Source organism: Drosophila elegans, unplaced genomic scaffold, assembly GCF_018152505.1.
Source record: "Drosophila elegans isolate 14027-0461.03 unplaced genomic scaffold, ASM1815250v1 contig_183, whole genome shotgun sequence".
NCBI classification, from domain to species: domain Eukaryota; kingdom Metazoa; phylum Arthropoda; class Insecta; order Diptera; family Drosophilidae; genus Drosophila; species Drosophila elegans.
Genome location: NW_024545550.1, coordinates 12,905,405 through 12,926,863, shown reverse-complemented (window position 1 = coordinate 12,926,863; position 21,459 = coordinate 12,905,405). Strand labels below are relative to the sequence as shown.

General features: G+C 42.7%; 1 protein-coding gene across 1 annotated transcript; it reads left to right on the top strand.

Annotated features, from left to right (window-relative positions):
* Nucleotides 1–251: 251 nt before the first annotated feature.
* Nucleotides 252–15,241, top strand: LOC108141492 (membralin). Its single transcript, XM_017264909.2, has 13 exons — nucleotides 252–564; nucleotides 630–712; nucleotides 783–929; nucleotides 988–1,080; nucleotides 1,140–1,342; nucleotides 1,399–1,564; nucleotides 1,619–1,781; nucleotides 1,842–1,899; nucleotides 1,964–2,047; nucleotides 2,118–2,250; nucleotides 11,116–11,215; nucleotides 11,524–12,199; nucleotides 13,240–15,241. Exons 1-13 carry the CDS (start codon nucleotides 427–429, stop codon nucleotides 14,034–14,036), a joined length of 2,841 nt encoding a protein of 946 aa, XP_017120398.1. The 5' UTR covers nucleotides 252–426; the 3' UTR covers nucleotides 14,037–15,241.
* Nucleotides 15,242–21,459: the final 6,218 nt, after the last annotated feature.

The window sequence follows — 21,459 nt, the reverse complement described above, 5'->3', positions numbered from 1 at the left end:
TACTGGCTTAAATCAATTTAAAAAAATTTATTTTTGGTTTTGTGTTGTTTTTAAAGACAAGTTTTAAATGTTTTTTCCATATAATTCTTAAGTTCGGGGAGGGAGTTGCAGATAAAAGAACGTTTTTGCTGACTTTAACTAGACAGTTATTACTGTGAAACCGTCTGAACTGTTACTTCTTCCCCATGTCGTGACTTCAATATTTTTGCGATATATCGATAGTGCTATCGCCTGTGTGCCACCACTACTGCGGACCACAACAACAACTGTGAGCAGAAAAGCTGTGACCACAACAACAACACCGCCAAGTGAATTTGGCCAACTCTCAGCAGTCTCAGAGATCTCTAAGATTGGATCGGATTTTCGGACTGCGACTGCGGAAGAGCGGTTGACCAGACGCGGAAGTAACAACCTTCAACTCCAGCCATGGCCGCTGTGCTGCCGGAGAATGCGGCCGAGATCGCGGTGGCCAACGCAATCAATAACATCAACGGGGGTAATGGAAACGGGCGCAATCGGGTGCTCCCGGGCGGATTAGGTGGCGGTGGCGGTGGCGGTGGCCAGGTAATTACCCATGCTCAGTACCCATTATCCACATAACACCCTTATCTCTTTGCCCTGACTTGCAGAACAACATGATGAACATGCGGGATCGACTGTTCCATGCCATATACTTTCGGGCGGCAGCCGCCTATGCGGAGTTGGTTCCACGGTAAGAGTCATTGGCCCCTTATCTATCCGCTCTTATCTCCGTACTCTGTGTGTACCCTCTCCACTTGCAGAAAGGTGCAGCTGACCATCGAGTTCCTGCTGCTGGCCAAGGCCCTGCTGTTCTTCTTCACGCTCATCTATGTGCACAACGCCTTCATCAAGAATCCCTGCACCTGTCTAAAGCAGGTTCAGAACTGGCCACGCGAAGGAGTCATCAGGTTAGGGATTATCCTTCGAACTTCCCCCTAAATGCTAATGGAGTGTAATCATTTGCAGAGTGGAGATCATTCCCCACCTGGAGGAGAAGCGGGCCATTTGGCAGGGCATCAAGCGGGACCAGCAAATCGTGCGCTCTCTAAAGGATTCCTAGTAAGCATCTGGATAACGCTACTATCGAAGGATTTAGATTTATACAAAATCCTTTGCAGCTACTATGGCATTGGCCCGCAAACTGTGGAAAATCACGACAGACTCAAGCGGTATGAGTCCATCCTGGGCAGGCTGGGTCTGCCCGTTAGACCCACCTTTGCCTACAGCAACGAGTCCCTGTACTATTACTTTGATGCCGTCAACATCCTGGACACCTACGACCATCCCAATGCCATACAACTCAAGAACGAGGAAGATGATGGTGGGCTATCACCCTTTTAATCAGTGTAGACTAGTATTTAAATGATTACATTATAGAGGAGCAATACATTGTGGAGTATTCGCTGGAGTACGGCCACCTGCGATTGTCTTCAGCCACTCGAAAGCGTTTACATATACCCGTGCTCACTGTCCAACTGGATCCCAATACCGACAAGTGTTTTGGGGATGGACTCACACGATACCTGCTCAAACGTCTGCTGGGGTAATACAACCCATTTAGTATATGTTACAGCTGTTAATTCCTTTTATTTTGCAGCTATGATGACTTGCTGATGGCCTCGGTTAGAACGATTGCCGAGCAGGAGGAGAACAAGGGCTTCCTGCGCAATGTGATCACCGGGGAGCATTACCGCTTTGTGTCCATGTGGTGGACTGCCTGGAGCAGCTATCCGGCTGCCTTCTTTGTGATGCTGCTGTTTGTGAGTATACTGGGTGCTCAGAGATCTATGAGTTACTGCAACACCTTTTTATCTTTTTAGACGTTTTCGGTGTCCATGCTGCTCCGCTACTCGCATCACCAGATCTTTGTCTTCATAGGTAGAACCTTCAGATAACCCTTCAAATATGTGAAAGATGTTTAAGAGCAATCTTACCTTTCCAGTTGACTTGCTCCAGATGCTTGAGTACAATGTCTCCGCCCGGTTTCCCATCGCTCCATTGCTTACCGTCATTTTGGCGCTCGTAGGTGTGACACAACCCCGTCGACTGAGTAATTTGCATGGCCATTAACCCTTGTATCCCTCGTCCTCACACAGGAATGGAAGCCATCATGTCGGAGTTCTTCAATGACACCACCACGGCCTTCTACATCATACTGATTGTCTGGATTGCGGACCAATACGATGCCATCTGCTGTCACACGAGCATCACCAAGCGTCATTGGCTCAGGTGCGTATGCCACTCTCTCTTAAAACATATCCCAAACCCAGTTTATTTTGGTTGTTTTTTTTTTGCTGTGCAATTGTCCGTGTCCCGAGCAAATGACAAATTCAATTACATTAAGTCTGCAATCCTTTCCAGCATCTATGCTGCCGCTGTCCGGCCATAGATAATAGCATCTTGGCCCTCCCATTTCCCGTTTCCCACCTCCGTGGCCAGCACTTAACAGTTCATTTCGTTCGGTTCGCTCGCATATTTTCCTTCTCTTTGGTCTGCGGGTCCGGGTTCGGGTGCGGATATTTTGCACTCCTAGTCGCCCAGTCCAACCGCTGGCGTTCCGGTTGTTATTTGAAAATTAACTTGGCTTGCGCAAGCCTCCCCCGGGGCCAGAACAAATCGACCAGTGGCCACCCCTTTGGTCGTCGAAAGGGGGTGCTCCTTCCTTCCTTTCAAACACCCAAACACCCACTCATCCACTCACACACAGACACCGGCAAACAGAGAATTTCATCACTTAAGTCAACAAGCGTAACCCAAGCGGCAGTTCTCCATACTAAAGCCATCATCAGCGTATAGCTCCCAACCAACAACTGGGCCGCACCATTAGCAAACATTTAAATAAACTCCTCCTCGCTGGCTCACAACAAAAAACAAAAAAAAAGGGGAAATGCGAAGAAAAAGGCGGCGGAAATTTAGAGCCGCTCATTCCCGTTCGATCGACATTAATGACCACGCACGTCAGGAGCAGCGGACAACCCCATCCTCCCCAGAAATGGAGCTACTTTGCGGTTTATTACGCGCACTTTGCATAATTGAGAGCGGCCGCCGCAAGAAATTATTTTCTTCTTTTTTTTTCGTTATTTCTTTTTTTTTTGGCAACTTTTCCGGACATCAATTTGCACGATGCGCTGAACGGCGGACCATCAATAATTCAAAAAGACACTCGAAAATTCCCTTTTTAGCGAGGGCCAAGGTCCGCACGCCTTGATTATGAATTCATGTGCATGCATCCATCCCCAATCACTTTCCGCGCCGCCTTGCGGTGTTGATTTTGCGTAATTTGCGCCGAATTAAAAGGCTATCAGTGCTCCGAAAATGGGACAAGTGGGCAAGTCTCGCCTCGTCGAGGACCACTTGTCGTATTTATATTCATTAAAGATTCATGGCCGCGAATGATTTTAAATGTGGCCGGCTTGTTTGCGCAGAGCTTGTTAGGGAATCCTTACAAAATGGCAGCTGTTAAGGCAACAGGAATGCTGCCTGATTTCGCTCAGTGTGCGGCCACAAATTAGAAATTTGCGAGAGGTACGCATAAGGCATCTTTGACTCTCAAATATGCCCAGTGCTGATATAAAGGTTGTCCAGATTCCTTTGATAGTTTCCCTAGCTCTCGAGCTAGTAATCTGTGAGGTTGTGAGGTTGTGAGGTTGCGAGGCTGTGATGATGTGCACCTGGCCAAAAGAAATATCTTTTGTGTCTGCTGCCCCTTGGAGTTTCGCATAACTCATCATTTGCCCGCCCAGATTGTCAAACTTTTCTGCAAAACTTTTGAATGAAAAAATATCCAATTGCAATGTTCCTGTGCGAATCCTTTTCTGTGCAATTGAATGGCAAACAGTACAGTAGCCAGAGAGTATATTGATTGGGCATGGGCATGAGCATGGGCATGGGCATGGGTATGCGTCTAAGTCCAAGTCCAAGTCCAAGTGCTTCCGTCTTTGGGCAGCTGCTTGGTCCTGGCTTTAAGTGAAATTAATTCAGCGCAGGAGCCCCACGCATCCATATCCATATGCCATATGGCCAGGACGCTCCACCGGAACCATAAATGCATGTTTGTGAGTGTTTTGTGTGTCTGGAGGGTGTTTTTGGATGGTGTGCGGAGTGTGGAGTGTGTGTGTGTGCTTTCCTACGGTTTAATTTTGCTGTTATTGACTGCCCCAAGCGGTGAAAGGGGTTTCCGGAGCTCTATTTTTATACCCTAGCAGAGGGTTGTTTAATTCTAAACAAGAGGATTTGTCCTGTGAAATAATATGTTTATTTATTATCGCATTTCATTATATTTAAATTATAATCAGCTTCATTAGCTCAACAAATTTAATTCAGTTTGCTTAAAGTTAAACTCAATTGTTTCTAAAAGTAAAAAAACTTAGTCCGTTTTTTGTTTCCAAGATAAACTCAAACTGAAATTTTAAAATGGGAAAACAAATGGAATTTTATAGCTAGAAGCCCATAAAATATTTTGGCATTTAATAAATACAATGTATAACCTAAGAATTTACCTTTAAAAAAGGTTTTTTGTTAATAATCGAATCGTCCAATCAAAATAAATATATATTTATCTTATTTATTGCACTAATAAAACGTTAAATTAATTAGTTTAAGTTAACTGCTGGTAAAACTCGATTGATTACTAATATAACTATAAAGGATTTTAATTTCTTCATGATAACCTAAAAGTAAGACTTTAATTGAGAAAACGAAAGCTAAAAGCCCTTTGGGAAATAATAAAAAACAGATTTATTTAACTTGAAGTAAAATTAATAATAATAAAATAAAATAAATAATATTTAATATTTTACACCATTATATCAGTTTATAATCAAATTGAAATCAAGTTTGCCAAAAGCTAACACACCTTGACGTATTGTCCTTGAGGACATACTATTTGCCAGGGTATTCAAAACTTCGGCATTGCCAATTAGACGATTTTTCTTGTTCTTGCTGGCGCCGCTGTTGTTGGTCCTGCGGTTATGGGTTACAGGGCCGGGATTGCTTGTTCTTCTGCTTCCTTCCTGACTTCCTTCCTGCCTTCCTGCCTGCCTTCCTGGGGCCCACTCTCCCTCTGATCCCTCTGCTCCTGCTTCCGTATTTGCTCGCCGGTTTTTGCGGTTAACTTGGTCTGTCGAAGGCAGGCAAGTCAGAGGCAGCTAAGGCCGAACCGGCTGGCATTGAAGTTAGCATACAAGACAAACAAGCTGGCGGCGCTTTTCGTTTTTAGCTTGCAACCCAACAAACTCCAGTCACCATCCGCCGTCCGTCGTCCGCCGTCCGCCAAATGGTATTAATTTCATTGCATAGACTAATTTGTGTACTTAAACTTTGCTAAAAGTTGCAATCAACGTGAATTGCAAATGGCAAATGGCAAAAGGCAAAAGGCAATTGCAGACGGCAGCTGGAAGTTGGAAGCTGGAAGCTAAAAACTGAAAGCTTAAAACTGTCAAGTGGCAACAAAGCTTCATCCAGCCAACTAACCTTCTGAACTTCCTGTCAATTGCCTTCAATTCATTCTAATTGACTTTTAAGGGACTTTAAAGTCATCAAAGGAGCGGCTGCCTCGGCTGGTCTTAATCGCCGTTTAACGAGGCCGCCCGACTTTCCTTTCCCCCCAACTACACGCGTATATAAATTCGCGGAGCAGGAGTATAATAAGCCCCACACACCCGACTTCTTAGCCCCATCCTCAGCCCTTTCACTCCGGACCAGCTTCTTATTTTGCCCTGTGGCTTCTTGCGGCGCGTAATGCTTCTTTTGTGCTTAAATCTGGTTGCCAGGCACGGGCAGACGACACGTATTAAATGAGCTGCAAACGCACAGGAAAAGCTAAAAGAAACACCTGCCTGCCGGCCCTCCCCCCTCAACTTCCCCCCTGCTCCTCCCTTTGCTCCTCAAATCCCGACACTCAGGGAAAAAACCAAGAATTCCGCGCTTGGTTTAAGCAAAAGCTTGAAGAGGAGACAAGTTTCATCAGAATTTCTTATTTCAAGAACTTGATATTCCCAATAATAGGCTGGAAGGGGATTCGAGTTCGAAATGTGCTCATTTTAGTCCGAATTTTATTTTGCAAGACATTTTAGCAATTGCTTTAAGAAAGTTTATAACAAAATCATTAAATTAAATAAAGAATGCTACTTAAACAAAGCTAAAAATATTTTTATTAGATATAAAGTATTCCTAAATCAAAAACAAACTTGTTTTAAATGCAAAAAATATGCTTTAATAACTACTTATAGTTTAGTATACATAGTTATTTTCTGTCGGTTTTTATTAATGAACAAAAAAGTACTTTATTTAGGAATTTTTTTGTATCTCTAGGAACTGTTTTTACTATCCTACCTCAAACTTATTTAAAGTTTATTTATGATATAGAGAAGTTCTCCTGATTTAAGTACGAAAAGAACAAACATTTTTAAAAACAAGAATCAATTATGATCGTACTTAATTTGAAGACGGTGTTTTTTTTTCTGAGTGGAGTCTTGCGCAGATTGTTTGTCGCGCCGAGAAGCTGGCGAGGAAGCTGAGGACCCAGGGCTTCAAAGAGCAAATGCCAAAGTGGTTGGCAAGGAAGGGGTTCAGTTCGGTTCTGTTACAAGTAGCCGCCTTCGACTCCGCTTTCGTCCTGTTGTTTACACGCTTGTTACGCTAACAAACATAGCGACTATATATATAAATATATATAGCTAAAGCTATAGGTATAGGATAGGTAGGGACCATATAACATATATATTCAGCCAGCCATTGTTGCCGCTGCTCGGTCTCAAAAGGTGGCCACGGTGTCGGCGGGTTAGCCTCAACGTCAACGGCATTGGCAACCATGGTGAGGAGTACCCGGAAAAGTGGGTGTGGATGTGGGTGTTGGTGTGGGTGTGGGTGGTCGGTGTTGGGTGGTGGGAAAACTGGGTTAGGGAACAGAATGGGCAGGCATTTTCCATTCGCTTTGCACTCCTTTGGCTGTTTTCGTGTTGATTGAGATCATGTTACGCAAAGTATAATTGCGTCAAGTTTGTTTTTCTGCCATAACTTTTGTCCGACCGCGCGGCCGGCGACCCCCCATCAACAGAAGTGGCTCAAAGGGGGTGATTTGAGGGGTGAATGGGTGGTAAATGGGTGGCCGGGGTGACGGGGCGTATACTTGCTGTGTGGGTGCTGTTCAAAGGTGCAGTTGATGAGTGTTCATAACGAGGCAAAATCGCTTCATTGTTGTTAGCATGTATGTGTGCGAGTGTGTGTCTGCTTGTGTGCTCTGTTTGTTTCAGTTTCAGCTTGTTTTGTTTGTTAACATGGCGTATGCGCAACGTGCCTTTGTCTACTGTTTGCATATGCGACAACTCTGTTCCAATTTATGCATGAAAATGGGTCGTTTTCACGCATTTAACTGAGAGCGGGGCACCACCGAGTGTTTGCCGGGCAAATACTTCAGTTTTTGTGAAATTTCAATTAAGTTTCGAGTTGCATTCACCAGCAGGAGCAGCAGTATCTCTTACTCTATCTCCAAATCGTACCCATATTGAACCCACCTTTTGCATCAGCTGGAATACTGGATACTGGTGCTTAGGTGCCCCGGTGGAAAGATATTCCGAGCCATGTATGCAAATGCTATTAAAAGCAGCCATACCAGCAGGAGAGCTTACAAGCTCATTGAGCACTTTAACTATTACGAACACCCCCACTTCTTCCGCCCTGTTTGCATGCAACAAATAAACACTTATGACGCAGATCGGATCATCGTTGCTGGAGGAACCGCCGACAACAGACAACCGACGGAACTGACACGTTTCACACTTGCCACCAGGTTGAGCCGAGGTGCTTACTTAACCACGCTCCGACTCAAAACAAGACTCCCACTCGCACTCGCACTCACACTCGCACTCCAAGCCCTTTTCCTAACCAGGCACATGCAACAGTTGTCCTATTTGCCATCCCTTTGCCGCCCCTTCCCACGCCCACTTCCGTTCCGGGTTGGAAGGATATGAAGGCGAACAGTATTTGCCTGGCGCACATCCGTCCTGCCACGTCGCACATTGGTCGATGATGGCCGCAAACTGATTGACTCCCATTGCAATGCGAGAGTTGTGTAGAAATGGAGATGTGCAACTTGAAGCAGGATTGAATATATTGAGTTTGAAAAAAAAAAACAAATTCAAATAGAATAGACTCTAGAAACAAGTTCGAAAGAGATTTTCTCAGCAAACAGTTAAATAAACTTAATTCCATAAATCGGCAATTCACTACATTTCGAGTTATTTTATTATGTATTTAATTAAGCTTCAATCTCAAATTCAATTCATTCTATTATCAACACTCATTTTGCATACAAGGCAAAAAAATATTTACAAACGACAAAAGCGGAATGATTAATGTATTAATTAAATAAGTATACACCCGTTGGCTTTATTTACCTTGAAACATCCAGCAAATAATTAGTGCAATGTCCCTTCTTTATTTTAAGTTTGCTTTATTGTTCGTTAACTTCCAACTAAATTTGCATTAAACTTTGTTTATGTTCTTTGCACCAAAAACCTCTTAGCTTTTGAAAGCAGATTGATTGGACCGCACAGACAAAACTTTTGGCTTATTAACTTGTTCTCAAGAAATACAATATTTTGAAAACCCTGTTTAATTTCCAAGAAAACATCATTTTGTCCGTTTTGGGAAGTTGTCCGCTTACAGAAGCTGTCCGCCAAAAGATTTTGAATATTTGTGTAACAAAACATGACTGATTTAAGAGCACTGTGGCCCTTCCCCATTGAGATGCAAGTGGGATGTGGAGGAGCTGCCTCAGGGAAAGGGTAAGAGTGCCGGGGCAAAGTAAAGGGAAAGGGGAAGGGGAAAGGGTAAGGAACGGAAGCGGGGACAAGGCGTTGCTGCTTGTCAACGCTACGCTACATTAGGAAAGCGAATGAAACGGAAACGAACGGGCGATAAGTGTTGTCTACGTGTCTGCAGTCCGCACTTCCTTTTCCCGAGGATTCGACGATTGGAGGACTTGAGTCCTGTGTGCCAATGTGTAGGGGAGCGGGGGAAATTGAGGAAATTGCTGGCAAGCGTTTGGCTTGTGTATGTGTCTGTGTCTGTGCATGTGTCCATAATGCTCAACGCTCCTCTGCTTGCGCAATGCCCTGGAAAGGCTTGCTAAATAAGAGTCGTGTGTCTTCATTTGTCGCTGTTGATATTGATGGTCGATACTTGGGGGTCTGTTTGTTTGTGTGGGCACACAATCAACTCGAATTAAATTCAATAACATAACTCAATCATGGCCATGCCCCAAAACCCGATTCATATCCCATATCCCATATCCCATATCCCGTAACCCATAGCACAGAGCATATAGCACATGGCACACCCCCCCATTGGCTGTAAAAATAAATTAAAGTTGAATTCCGCCGGCCACGCCAAAGGTCTTCAGCGTTCAGTGTTCAGCGTTCAGTCTTCAGTCCGGTTGTCAAGCTGTTTGCCCGCTCGTCCATTGCTTATCAATGAGTCGCCTTCGTTGTCATTATTGTTGCCTCTGTTATTGTTGTTAGGACGGCCATCCATTGTGTTTTTTATTTGTTGTCTTTGGCCAGCAACAATTCAGCTAACAGCGCCAGCAATTATTTATATTATTAAATCCTCTTGAGTGTTTTTACTGCTCCCTGTTTTTCCCTCCCTTGGCCATTGTTGTTTCCGTTTCTAGAGCCGCCACGGCTGTTGTCTTGGCAGTTTTGATATTTGTCCGCCTCGGCTACTGTTACTTGTTACTTGGAGCTTGGTGCTTGGTGCTCTTATGTCATGGCCCGTGCTCCCAGGGTCGTTCCTCATCCTCCCTCTTCGGCCAGCACCACACGTCTGACCCATTTCTCCGCAGCTTAGTCTCAGCCCACCAAAAAACATGAAAAGAAGCTAGCTTCGGCAAGTCAAATATTATATACCCTTGCAGCTATTACAAAAACAATATATGCTATAAAAAAACATAACTAGGGGTCTAAACGTATGCAACAGTGAATTTTCCGATCTTATGGCAGCGATAACATATTGTTGTCTTATTTTTAAATAATTACAACCAAAATGGTTTATTATATTATCAGTTTATCTTAGAGTATTTTCGGATGAATTTAAAAATAACAAATGTATAATTTGTATTTCATTTATTCTAAAATAGTAAACTATAACTTTAACTCCGATTTCTTATTACAAATATATATTATAATTTTAATTTTAATTTAATTTATTGTTTCTATGGTAGCTATATGATATAGTCGTCCGATCCGCCCCACTTCGAATTATATAAAACCTGCAATAGAAAGAAGACTTTCAAGACAAACTTTTGATTGAAATCGTTATACTCTCTGCAAGGGTATACAAATACGAAGTGAAAGCTTCAAGAAGGTGGCGGGAAAAATAGAAAAACAGAAACCAATATGTTTTCGCTTTTTATTTCTGGCAGCTAAATACAACGTTGTCGAATGGTAATCAAGCTTCCCCCGCCCACAAAACATCAACCCATCAGCCCCGTCGATCGCCAGTTTTTGATGAGGGTTCTCGAGGCCTTAGACACGATTTTTGGCAGCTTTAAAACAGCAGTCCAGGATTGGTTCTCGATTTCCTTAAGTGCTTGACACATTTCACACAACTTAAATGGGCTAAATGTTTTACTTACTGAGACTCTATTTTAACCGTGATTTGATAAGCTGCAAATTGTAATTGTAAACTGTTTTTAAAAGTTGTAGAAGTGCCTTTGTCTTATTGCAAAACAGTTTCAACTTGTTGTTTTAAAATACTTTAAATAACTTATTTGCTCCAAAACACCTTTTTAATTTAACACATTTTTACAGCTTAGATTATTGTGTAAGTTCACTTTTAGAGGGAGTTTTTTTAACTTTAAAAGGTGTTCCCAAACATACACCCCTTTACAAATAGTTTCAAGACTCCTAAATGCCTTCGTTGACCATTTATTGAATGAATGGTTTATCCTTTAGAAGTCATTATATTTAAGGTGAATTAAAAGGAAGCTTTATTCTGCCGACCAACTATTGACGCTGCATAGAATGTGGCATCCCGCAGGTTTTCAATTGTTTTGTAGCCTGGCACTAACCCTTTTTGTCCATTTGCTTGCAGATTCTTCTACCTGTACCATTTTGCGTTCTATGCGTATCACTACCGCTTCAGTGGACAATACAGGACTCTGGCGCTGCTCTCCTCGTACCTCTTCACCCAGGTGAGTATGGGTGGCAGCCACATGGCGTAACCATGGCGAGTAATGAATGCGTTATGCAACTCGGCCCTGCGACAATGATGGAAACGAACTCCGGCCATGTTTACGCCTGTCAAGTGCATGACAAATTGCCAGTCTCCGTTCGCCGTTCGCCAGTCTCCATTGTGGCATTGTTTCCATCCAGAGGCAGGGCCTCACGTGCAGCAGCGAACCCCGGCTCACGTGCACGGCGACCGTGGCATAACCTCCCATCCCATGTGCTCCACATATCTGTCTGAGGCTCGTTCCCTTTGCCTTCTACCCTTTCACAGCACTCGATGGTGTTCTTCTTCCACCGCTACGAGCTGCCCGCCATCATGGCCCAGCACCAGGTCTTCATCGTCACACGCAACCAAGGAGCAGCAGCAGCAGCAGCTGCCGCGGGAGGAGCAGACGCAGCAGCGGCTGGTGGAGAACCAGGAGGAGGAGTAGGAGGGGGAGCTGGGCCAGCCGTTGGCCAGCAGGCGGCCATGCAACGTGCCCGCCTCATAGTGACTCGTCTCTTTGGGCAACTGGCAGCCCAGCGACAGGAGCAGCAGCAGCAGCAGCAGCAGCAGCAGCAGCAACAGGACCCACATCCGGAGCAGCAGCGAGCAGCGCCGGGAGCCACTGCCGCCGTGGGCGTGGCCTTGGCCAACCTGAGGAGACTGCCCGTGGTGGGCCAGTGGCTGCAGGGGCGCGAGCAGTTCGCCACCGTGCGTCGCGTCTTCCTGGGACACGGCGGCAATGCACGACTGATGCAAGTGCGTCTGCAGCGGATAAACGTGGCTGATATACCTGGCTTGCGCAATCAGGTGGCAGCGGCCATGGCGGCAGCCGGGGCGGTCCAAAGGGGCGGCAATCCGGCCACTGATGAACCCACCAGCGGCGATGTTGCAACTACAGCAACAGGAGCAACATCAGCAGCAGCAGCAGCAGCATCAGCAGCAGCAACAACGCCAACAGCAGGTAAGCTTTGGCGACATTCCCTCGCCTTAATTGAGTGGGGCCGGCACACTTCATTGCCTTTCGCATTGAGGGCTTAAACTCTTAACTTTTGCGGCAGCCATTTGCATACCCTTTCAGTGGACGTAATACTTGTGCCAAAGGCTGGCCGTCAAAGGACTATATTTATATAAGCCGGAAGAGTTCTTTTTTTACCCGCCTTTATTCACGTGAAAAACGAGTTTAGATATGATGAAATGGTGATGTGCTTTTAATTGCAATTATCTTTCGACAGCCAAAAGCAATTAGTTAAATATAAAGTAGTATAAAGCACATGAGTTCGTAATTTTAAGAAGAGAAAGTGTAGAAGAATAGCAAAGGTTCAAATAGTTTTGCCGGTTAAACAAAAGTAAAGGTTTCTTTTATTGTTTACTTCCTTAAAAATGTATAACAATAAAAATTAACTTTTGCCACATTATTAATTATTTGGTAATTTAAGTAATGCTTGCAGCCCCAAAAATATAGTTCATTTTAGCAAAGTGTGTTTGTAGAACACCTAAAATTCGACTAGTACTGATAGCTCACATACTTTTTTTCGTTGCCACGAAGTCCTTTTTGGCTGTGGGTGAAATCGTTTGGAAGATAAATTCAAATTTGAATTCCACTCGACAAACGGGAAATCCCTTTCGCCTGCGGACCCGCGTGTGTGAGTCGGTAACAACCAACAACCGAACAACCAACAACCGAACAAGCAATACAAATAAGCAAATAACAGATTCAGTGGCAATAAATGCCAATGCCAATGCCAATGGAGGATTGTCGGGGGAAGGAGTTAGTGGAGCAGGGTACCCAAGGAACCCTCAATTTCGTAGCCCACTCAATGGCCAGAGTGAACCAGAGCAAAGCTCTTCTTAACGTCTGTCTGCGTCTGCCTGTCTGTATACAATAATCGTAATATGCATGAAATTATTTCTCAATTCGCTGGCAAATATTCACTGTAAATGTTTCGCTTGTCATTTCCTGTTTTATTTTCACTCTGCCTTCAAATTCTCTGCATATTTCAGATGTCGAAACAAATCAGGGACGCAAGCAGCCGACAACATCGGGCATAAATGATGCAGCAGCCGCCGGAGGAGCGGAAACAGCTCAAGACAAGCCCAGCCAGGAGGAGGTGGTTCAGCAGGAAAAGCTGCCGGATGGGGGGCGGCCAGCTGTGGGCGTGACCAAGACGCTGGAAAATCCAAATTCCGTTGCGGCGGATATTATAAATATGTCGGATGAAACAACTACTGTTGCAGCGTCCTTCCAGCATCCACATCCTCATCCTCATCCGCATCAGACCCTGATTCACACCCACGTCCATGATGTCCATGATGTCCATCAGACTCAGCCAAAGGCGAGGCAATTAGAAAATAATTTGCCAGAGTTGCTGAAAGCGGAGGGGGGGGCTTTGCCATCCGCACCAGGTGAAAAGCAAAGCTGCCCACTACAAGCTCACAGCATTATGAATGACCAGCAGCATCAGGGGCAGAAAAACAAACCGGACGAGCCCGCGACAGCAGCAACAGCAGCAGCATCAGCAGCTGCCACGTCAAAACAAACCTCTGAGCGAGGAGGAGCGGGAGCAGCAGGAGGAGCTGGAGCAGCCAGGCCAATGATGGATGACAGGCAAACAGTTGATTTTATAGAAGGCGACAGCCCAACGTCAGCAGCAAATTGCCAACTCAATGTTGGCGCAAACCACAAGGCACAGGAGGAGCAGCGGCTAATGAAAACTTCACAACATACATCAAACCAAGTGACAACAGCAGCAGCAGCAGCAGCAGCAGAATCAGCAGCAGCAGCAACATCCGCAGAATAGGCCATAGGCATTAGTGGCGAGCCCCCAAAACCCTAAAGCAACCCAACCATGCCGAAAAAAGCTACCCACAAAACAAGATGTTATACATAAAAGAGCTAGTAAATTTTAGATAATTTGTCTGGTGTACTTATGTCCGCAGATCAACCAACGACTCACTCACTACGCCCCCACTTCGGCTCAAATGTGTGTGCAAGGGGTGGGATGAATGGATGGATGGATGGGTGGGTGAATGAATGAGTGTGGATACAGAGGTCCCGAGTGGGGGACACGGGAGTGTGTGAGAACGTGCTTGAGCTCGGACTGAAAACGAGAAACGATATGATACGGAGAAACGAAACGGAAACGGAAACGCGTAGTTGACCTGCTTGCACCTGCAGGCAAAAGTCAGGATATATATTAATAATGTTGCACGCCTTTTTAATTAGCCAAATACGTGAGAAGCCGCAACACATGAACATGGATACATGCACACACACACACACTCAACACAAGCTAGTCGCTTTTTAAAACTTCACTTTTTTTGCCCATCTTTGTTTGCCCCTTTATTGAGAAAAATGCGCTGAACATTTTTAATTAACTTTCGTGCTGCCGCTAGCAGAGAAAGCCCCAGATAGAACCCTGGAAACCTAGAACCCCGCCCTAAAAACCGCTCGGACAAACAGCCGTAAGCCTTTCCGGCCTTTACTGCTGTTTGCCGCTGCTGCTGCTGCTGCTGTTTGCCCAAACTCTTTGCGTTGACTTTATGGAATGCCACAGCATTGTCAATTGTAATATATTTTGTTTGTCTGAGATCATTATTTAAAAAACCGAAAAAAGGCATCACAAAGAAACACACTGTGAATATTCATGAATAAATAACGTTGAATGCTTGAACAAAAATATCACAATAATCATAATCGGCCGACTATTGAGTCGATTCAATTAACTGAGACATTAATTTTTGTATTTTTGTTGTTTTCGCTTCTGTGTTAAGTAAACTCCTACTTTGTACATGGTATTTGTATTTGATCCTGATCCTGATTCTGATCTGAGATTGAGTGATTGTGTCGAACTATTCAATAAGCAATGGAGGTCGAAATCAAAGTTCGAGAACGGTTTATAACTCTTAACTTTACACACTAAACTAATACTAGAAGCTATGACTATTTGCTATTGCTTAAAAATGTTATTTCTAAATGTGTATAAATATATACGACATAAATCAAGTAGAAACTTGTGATTTTTGGGGGTGAACCACTCCAGCTGGACGTTCTTATGAATCGGAAAATGGAATTTGTGATTTACATAAATGTTAATGGCCCTCTCCGGCAATTTAATTTGACTGGAACACAAACAAATTATGGTCCATCAAAAGTTGAGGCTTAATTTGCATATTTCTGTTTCATAGATAAACTGAGCGGAACCAATTCGGGGTAGTCATGTGATAGATATTTCACGGATATAGATTTGAATGCGTGCAAGTCAGGGATGAATTTCTATAGATTTGGTGCTTTGGAGTGCTTTGGAGTGCTTCCAAAAAAATCTTTAAAAGAAGGGCAATGCTGCGAAGGCAAATTTGTCTCACAAACTTAAGGAACTAATCCAGAAGACATTTTTTTATTGCATGCTTGCAAGCTTAGTTATGGATTTAGAATTGTAGGTTTTTGGTCACTTTTCTGCAATGTTTGTTTTCGGATATTAATTCAGGAGTTATATCGTAAAAAGAACGACTCAAAATTTCAAAACTAAATTTAAATGCAGATTGTTAGAGGCTTACGCCACAACCCTTTAAAGATATGCCACTTTGAAATCGGAAGCCTGAAAAAAAAGTTATGGATTTAGAACTGTAGGTTTTTGGTCACTTTTCTGCAAGGATGATTTTTTCAGAGATTTAGAAAGGGGTTACATCATAAAAATGTCAAAAACTCGACCCGAAATTACTACCCAAGTTTTAAATGCAGATTTTTAGAGAACTAAGCCAGAAGACTTTTAAGATATACCACTTTCCAATCGGAAGCCTGAAAGAGAAGTTATGGATTTAGAACTGTAGGTTTTTGGTGACTTTTCTTCAATGCTTATTTTCGGAAATTAATTAAGGAGTTATATCGTAAAAAGAACAACTCAAAATTTCAAAACTAAATTTAAATGCAAATTTTTAGAAAACTAGGCCACACGTCTTTGAAGATATGCCACTTTGAAATCGGGAGCCAGAAAGAAAAGTTATGGATTTAGAACTGTAGGTTTTTGGTCACTTTTCTGCAAGGACGATTTTTTCAGAGATTTAGAAAGGGGTTACATCATAAAAATGTCAAAAAATCGACCCGGAATTACTACCCAAGTTTTAAATGCAGATTTTTAGAGAACTAAGCCACAAGACTTTTAAGATATACCACTGCGAAATTGCATGCTTGAAAGAAAAGTTATGGATTTAGAACTGTAGGTTTTTGATTACTTTTCTGCAATGGTTTTTTTTCTGAAAATAAGTCTTCTGGCTCAGTTTTCTAAATATCTGCATTTAAAACTTAGTTTGTAATTTCGCGGAACTATGTCGGCGGAATTAAGTCGATACCCCGCCGAGATCTTTTATTTGTTTAATTTCGAAAATTGGAAAGTTCAAGTTGAAAGGGATTATCCTAAATTAACCAATGATTGATAATCTTAAAGTGTAATTCTGAACTCGAATTTTTGACAAATAGCTTAGAGCCGTGTGCATCGATGGCTTTAGCTAAGTTACTCTGCGCTCCTCCGAAAGTTGTTTGAAAGAATATGTAAATAAAACAATGCAAATCGTCTGAGAGGCTCCCTTCTGCTCCTGCCCCAGAATGTTGCTCCTGTTGCTTCTGCTACTTCTCCTCCGTAGCAACTTGTGCTGTCAGCGCGCATTTCTTCCGGTTCGCTGATGTGAGCAAGCCAAGTATCTTACAATAATAAACAGCGGGTCGTGTTGTGTCGTATATGTGCCGACTTGAGCGCATTGAGCGACTGGAGACAGGAGCAGGAGCAGGGACATCACATCGCGGCTGCGACGACGATGACGGAGTGGCGGCGTTCCGGGCCAGACAGCCGTGACAGCCGGAGCATTCCGTTCGAGGAGATGGGAATGGGGATGGGGATGGGGAACCCATCAAGGGATGCCGATGGTCGGTCGTCACGGGACGGAAAACCATACATATTTATTATGTCGCAAGTACTCGACTGCCTATATGAGCAACGTGAGCTCCCTTTGATTAACATCTTTATCAATATTTTCTTATTATTTGCTCATTTCATCCGGAGCAGGAGCCGAGAACTTTTCAATAAAGACACGGGCCCACAAAGAAGCTGGCAACTGACAGCAAAAAAAAATAAACAAATCATTTGCATCTCATTAATGCAAATCACACACACATACATACTATACATCCTCCGCGTGTGGGTGTGTCTTAAAAGGCTTGTCAAACCCCATCCCCATCCTTATCCTTATCCAATCCTTAAGGAATGGTAGCAACCCTCGTGGCGGTATCTCTTTTTGCCCCCAACCATCCTCTTTTATCCTTCCGAAAAACCCCGAGGAAGCTGTTAATCAGAAGTCAAACAAAGTGTTGCCTACTTTCCAGCTGTGATTACGAGCACAACATTTTAATTGGCTATTTATATTTCCCCAGCAAACATTTCCTTAAGGCGTTGGCCCAATAAAGGCTCTCAAGTCGAGAACTAACCATATGTACACTGATTTACAGTGTCAGTTCTTTTTATTCCAGGCCCCACGGGCAGTGAAATATTCGGGAATTGTAATTAATATTGTAATAACTACTGCTGACAGTTCAAAGCAATATACCTTTGATATGCCTTTGTACTTTCACTCCGAAATTTGGCTCCTTTCGGGGGAAAATTGCTTGCAAAGGAAATGCCATTCTATTGAACATTCACACGTGGGCGGAATTTTTTCACGAATTTCATGAATCTTATTCAATAGACTGAGTGCGAAATCAAATGACCTGGCAAATAAATTCTTTACATACGCAAGTTGAAAAGGATTATAGATTTTGACGGAATTCAAAGAAGCCAATTACTGTTGCGTAATGTAAACGGAGACTTTAAACTACTGATTACTGGGAATTTATGGCTTAGGGTAATTATATTTTCTTGGAGATGATTATACTATGATAATGCTATATTAGTTTCGTAAATGCCTTAATCAGAAAAAGATATTGAAAAATCAAACAATGTTTTTAAATTGGTTTAATTATAAGCATAACAAAGGACGGTATAGAAATAGGCAAAGAGATAATTAAATTATTTTTTTAAAAATATATCCTAGAAAACTTCAACTTCTTCCAGTGAGAGATAAAAGTGTTTTTTTTTTATTATTAATTTTCTAACCTTCCCATTTTAAATAAAACGGTTTCTTATTTATAGAAACCAAAACGAAACCGAATTTCTTATTATTTAAGTTCGACTGTATAAAACAAATTGTATTAGCACACATTTTTCTTTCAATAAAACAAAACTATACATAATAACAGCGACATTTTAAAATGTAATTCAACCTCCAACAAGTCCTCAGTTAACCAATTAAAAAAAAAACCTGATACTTTTCATTCAGGACTCTTTTTTTGGGCAACAATAAATAACAATTTTGGCCAAAAAATAATTTAATTAATCGAACAAGTATTAAATTTTATGCCTCGTTAAATTCGTAACCAAATTTAAACTTTGAAATTTGGGTTACATTATCTTTAGGTGGAAAGTGCCAAAAATTGGCTCCACAACTGTTGTTTGCCAAACTGTTTGCTCTAACTTTATGGCTATATCATTTTCAACTTTAGTATATTTTGTACGTATGAATATTACATAATAAACAGAAGAGACATCACAATATCGATTGTTGAATGTTTATCAAATATTACTGTAAACTTAATGAAATGCCTATTAAGTTAATTAATAAGTGTTTGTATTTTAGTTGTCTTTCTGTAAGCAATACTCCTATATGTATTTGATATTTGATTGTCATTCTGATATGATATGATTTGATTTGGGTGTGTATCCAATAGGAAATGGAGGCCAAATTCAAAGTCTTTAAAATTTAGTTTATTTCGAAATCAGCTTAGGTCGCAGCTTTTTAACTATTTAATAAATTTTTTCATTCATTCACTTATTAAGTTGTGTATAAGATTACCTTTTTCCAGATAATTTGATTATGTAGTTACTGCGCTCTTGTTTTTAATAGCTTTCTTGTCGTCCGTTTGATTGCTGAACAAATCTCGCTGAACTACGTGTATTCTCAAGCAATAACATTGGATATCAGGTTATAGCTACGAGCATACACGTGGCCATTGGAGATTGCCGTCGCCACTTTAATCCACTTGTGCGGCATGAGTAAGGACTTCGGGACTTCACACTTGGGTCGCGGTAATCGGATCCGGTCACTTTGCGGTGGATTCCATTTAATTTTCATCTACTTACCAAGGGTGTCTCGGGGATTCCTCCTCGGGTTTTGTGTTACGCGGCCTGATGCGCCTAATAATGCCGAGCCGCAGAATTAATTGCACTATAATTTGTAATTAAGTAACCGGGCAAACACGAAACTATGCGTGGCGGAATGTGGAAGGTGGAAGGTGGAATGCTGGGCAGGGGTTGCGGGCTAATAAAACCGAAGGAATATCGCTGTCCTGCAGCCAACCACTTTCCATCCCGCCATAACTGAGCATGTAACTACGTTGTTTCACCGTAATTAATTAATTACATTACACAAACTTGCCGTCATCGGTTTGTTGGTTGGTTGGCTTGCTTGGTTGTTTTTCTCCTTTGTTGCAAGCTGCAGGGGGAAACTGCAGGGAAGGGTTTGTAATATGGCACAGCCCACAAACGAGCATCACTTTCAATGAAATTAGCTTGTTTCGCAATCGTTCTTGCCACCAAAACACCCCCCTCTGGCCTGGCAATTATTTTGCAATTTGGTGGCAGGCAAAGCCAATCAACTACTTTGGCAACTTTAGAGCGCAAAATGCAAAATGTAAAATGTAAATAAAATTAAGTCCCCGTCCAGGCAGTCGGGCACTAAAACTTCATAAAAATGCATTAAAAGTTGTGCGTTTGGGAGGTGGAAAATGTAAAGGTAAAGGTAAAGGCACAGGTAAAGTTGAGTTAATAAGCTGGCAGATTTCACTCCCGAAGCTTATAACATTATTCACCATTTAAGTCTAATATTACACATTTTTCCGGCTTTAATTGGGCTAGGGGGAAACGGAGGAGGGGGGATGCGTAGGAAAACGGAAAAATCAACAAATATCAAATTTGCTGCGGGGCAATGGTTCTCAGAAGTTGCTGCTGCTGCTGTCTTCGTGTTGCTCCTTGTTGTGTTGCTGTTGCTCCTGTTCTTGCTGCTGCTGTTCCTGTTGTTGTTGCTGTTGCTCAAGTTGTTGCTGTTTTTGCTACTGCCACACAGACAGAGAAATAAATCGCGCATAATACCGCATACCAGAGCAACAGCACGAAGTATTTGCACTGCGTGACAAACAATTTGTGCCAACATTGACAGCGACGCATCCGTTTCCGTTCTGTCCACAAGGATTCCGCCGACCTTTCCAACCTCCCCCCCTCCTGCCACGCCCACTTTCTTATGCCGCCTTATTCTTGCTGCCAGCTGCCAGTTGTTGTCCCCCCTGTTGTGTAAATATAAATATTTTCATTCCGCTTTCATTTCTTTTGCCTCGCCGCCAGTGTTAATTGAAAAATCATTTGCTGAACTTAATTAAGCCATGTCCAGCGAACCACTACTGTAGTAACTGGCAAATAACATTGGAAATGCATTTTCCGCATTATTATTTTTGATTTGTAATCAAATTCGGCTGAGAGACATGTCATTAGATGGCCATACCATCAAACCATCACACCATCACACCATACAACCCATACTAATCGTATTCGTATTCGTATTCGTATTCGAAGGCCATGCGTCAATATCATCAATGAAAGGGGCGTGGATACTGATGGAATACTGCGGCGCATAGATGCCGCTGCTAATGTGACACATGATTTCATTCCAAATTTATTTATGCAAACAAAAATGCTGCCCCAACAATAACAGCGCCAATGGCAATGGAAAAATGTTGCAAAAGTAAACAAAGTATGGAATAAAAAAGGCAAGGCAAGGAAAGAAAGGAACTTTGATTTTGTTTGGTTGGGAATCCGCATGCGGGTTGGGGTTGCTTCGTAAAAATGCGTATGTACACGCATGTCAAGGGTGAATTTTTGATCATTTCTTAAAATATTTACCCGTGTCGATAGTGGCCCGCTTTGATTGCCCCATAGAATGGAATTTCACTCAAGTTTTGTAGCGAGTGGGTGGGTGAGTGAGTGAGTGGATGGATGGCCACCCATATAGAAAGCCATGACATTTGTGTGTAATGTGCATTTTTTAATGGCAAATTGAAATCACAGCACACAGACAGTAAAGGGGATT

Coding starts and splice junctions, on each gene's coding strand:
- LOC108141492 (XM_017264909.2), top strand. CDS start 427: ATGGCCGCTGTGCTGCCGGAGAATGCGGCCGAGATCGCGGTGGCCAAC. Junction 11,216..11,523: donor CCTCGTACCTCTTCACCCAG/GTGAGTATGGGT, acceptor ACCCTTTCACAG/CACTCGATGGTGTTCTTCTT. Junction 12,200..13,239: donor AGCAACAACGCCAACAGCAG/GTAAGCTTTGGC, acceptor TGCATATTTCAG/ATGTCGAAACAAATCAGGGA.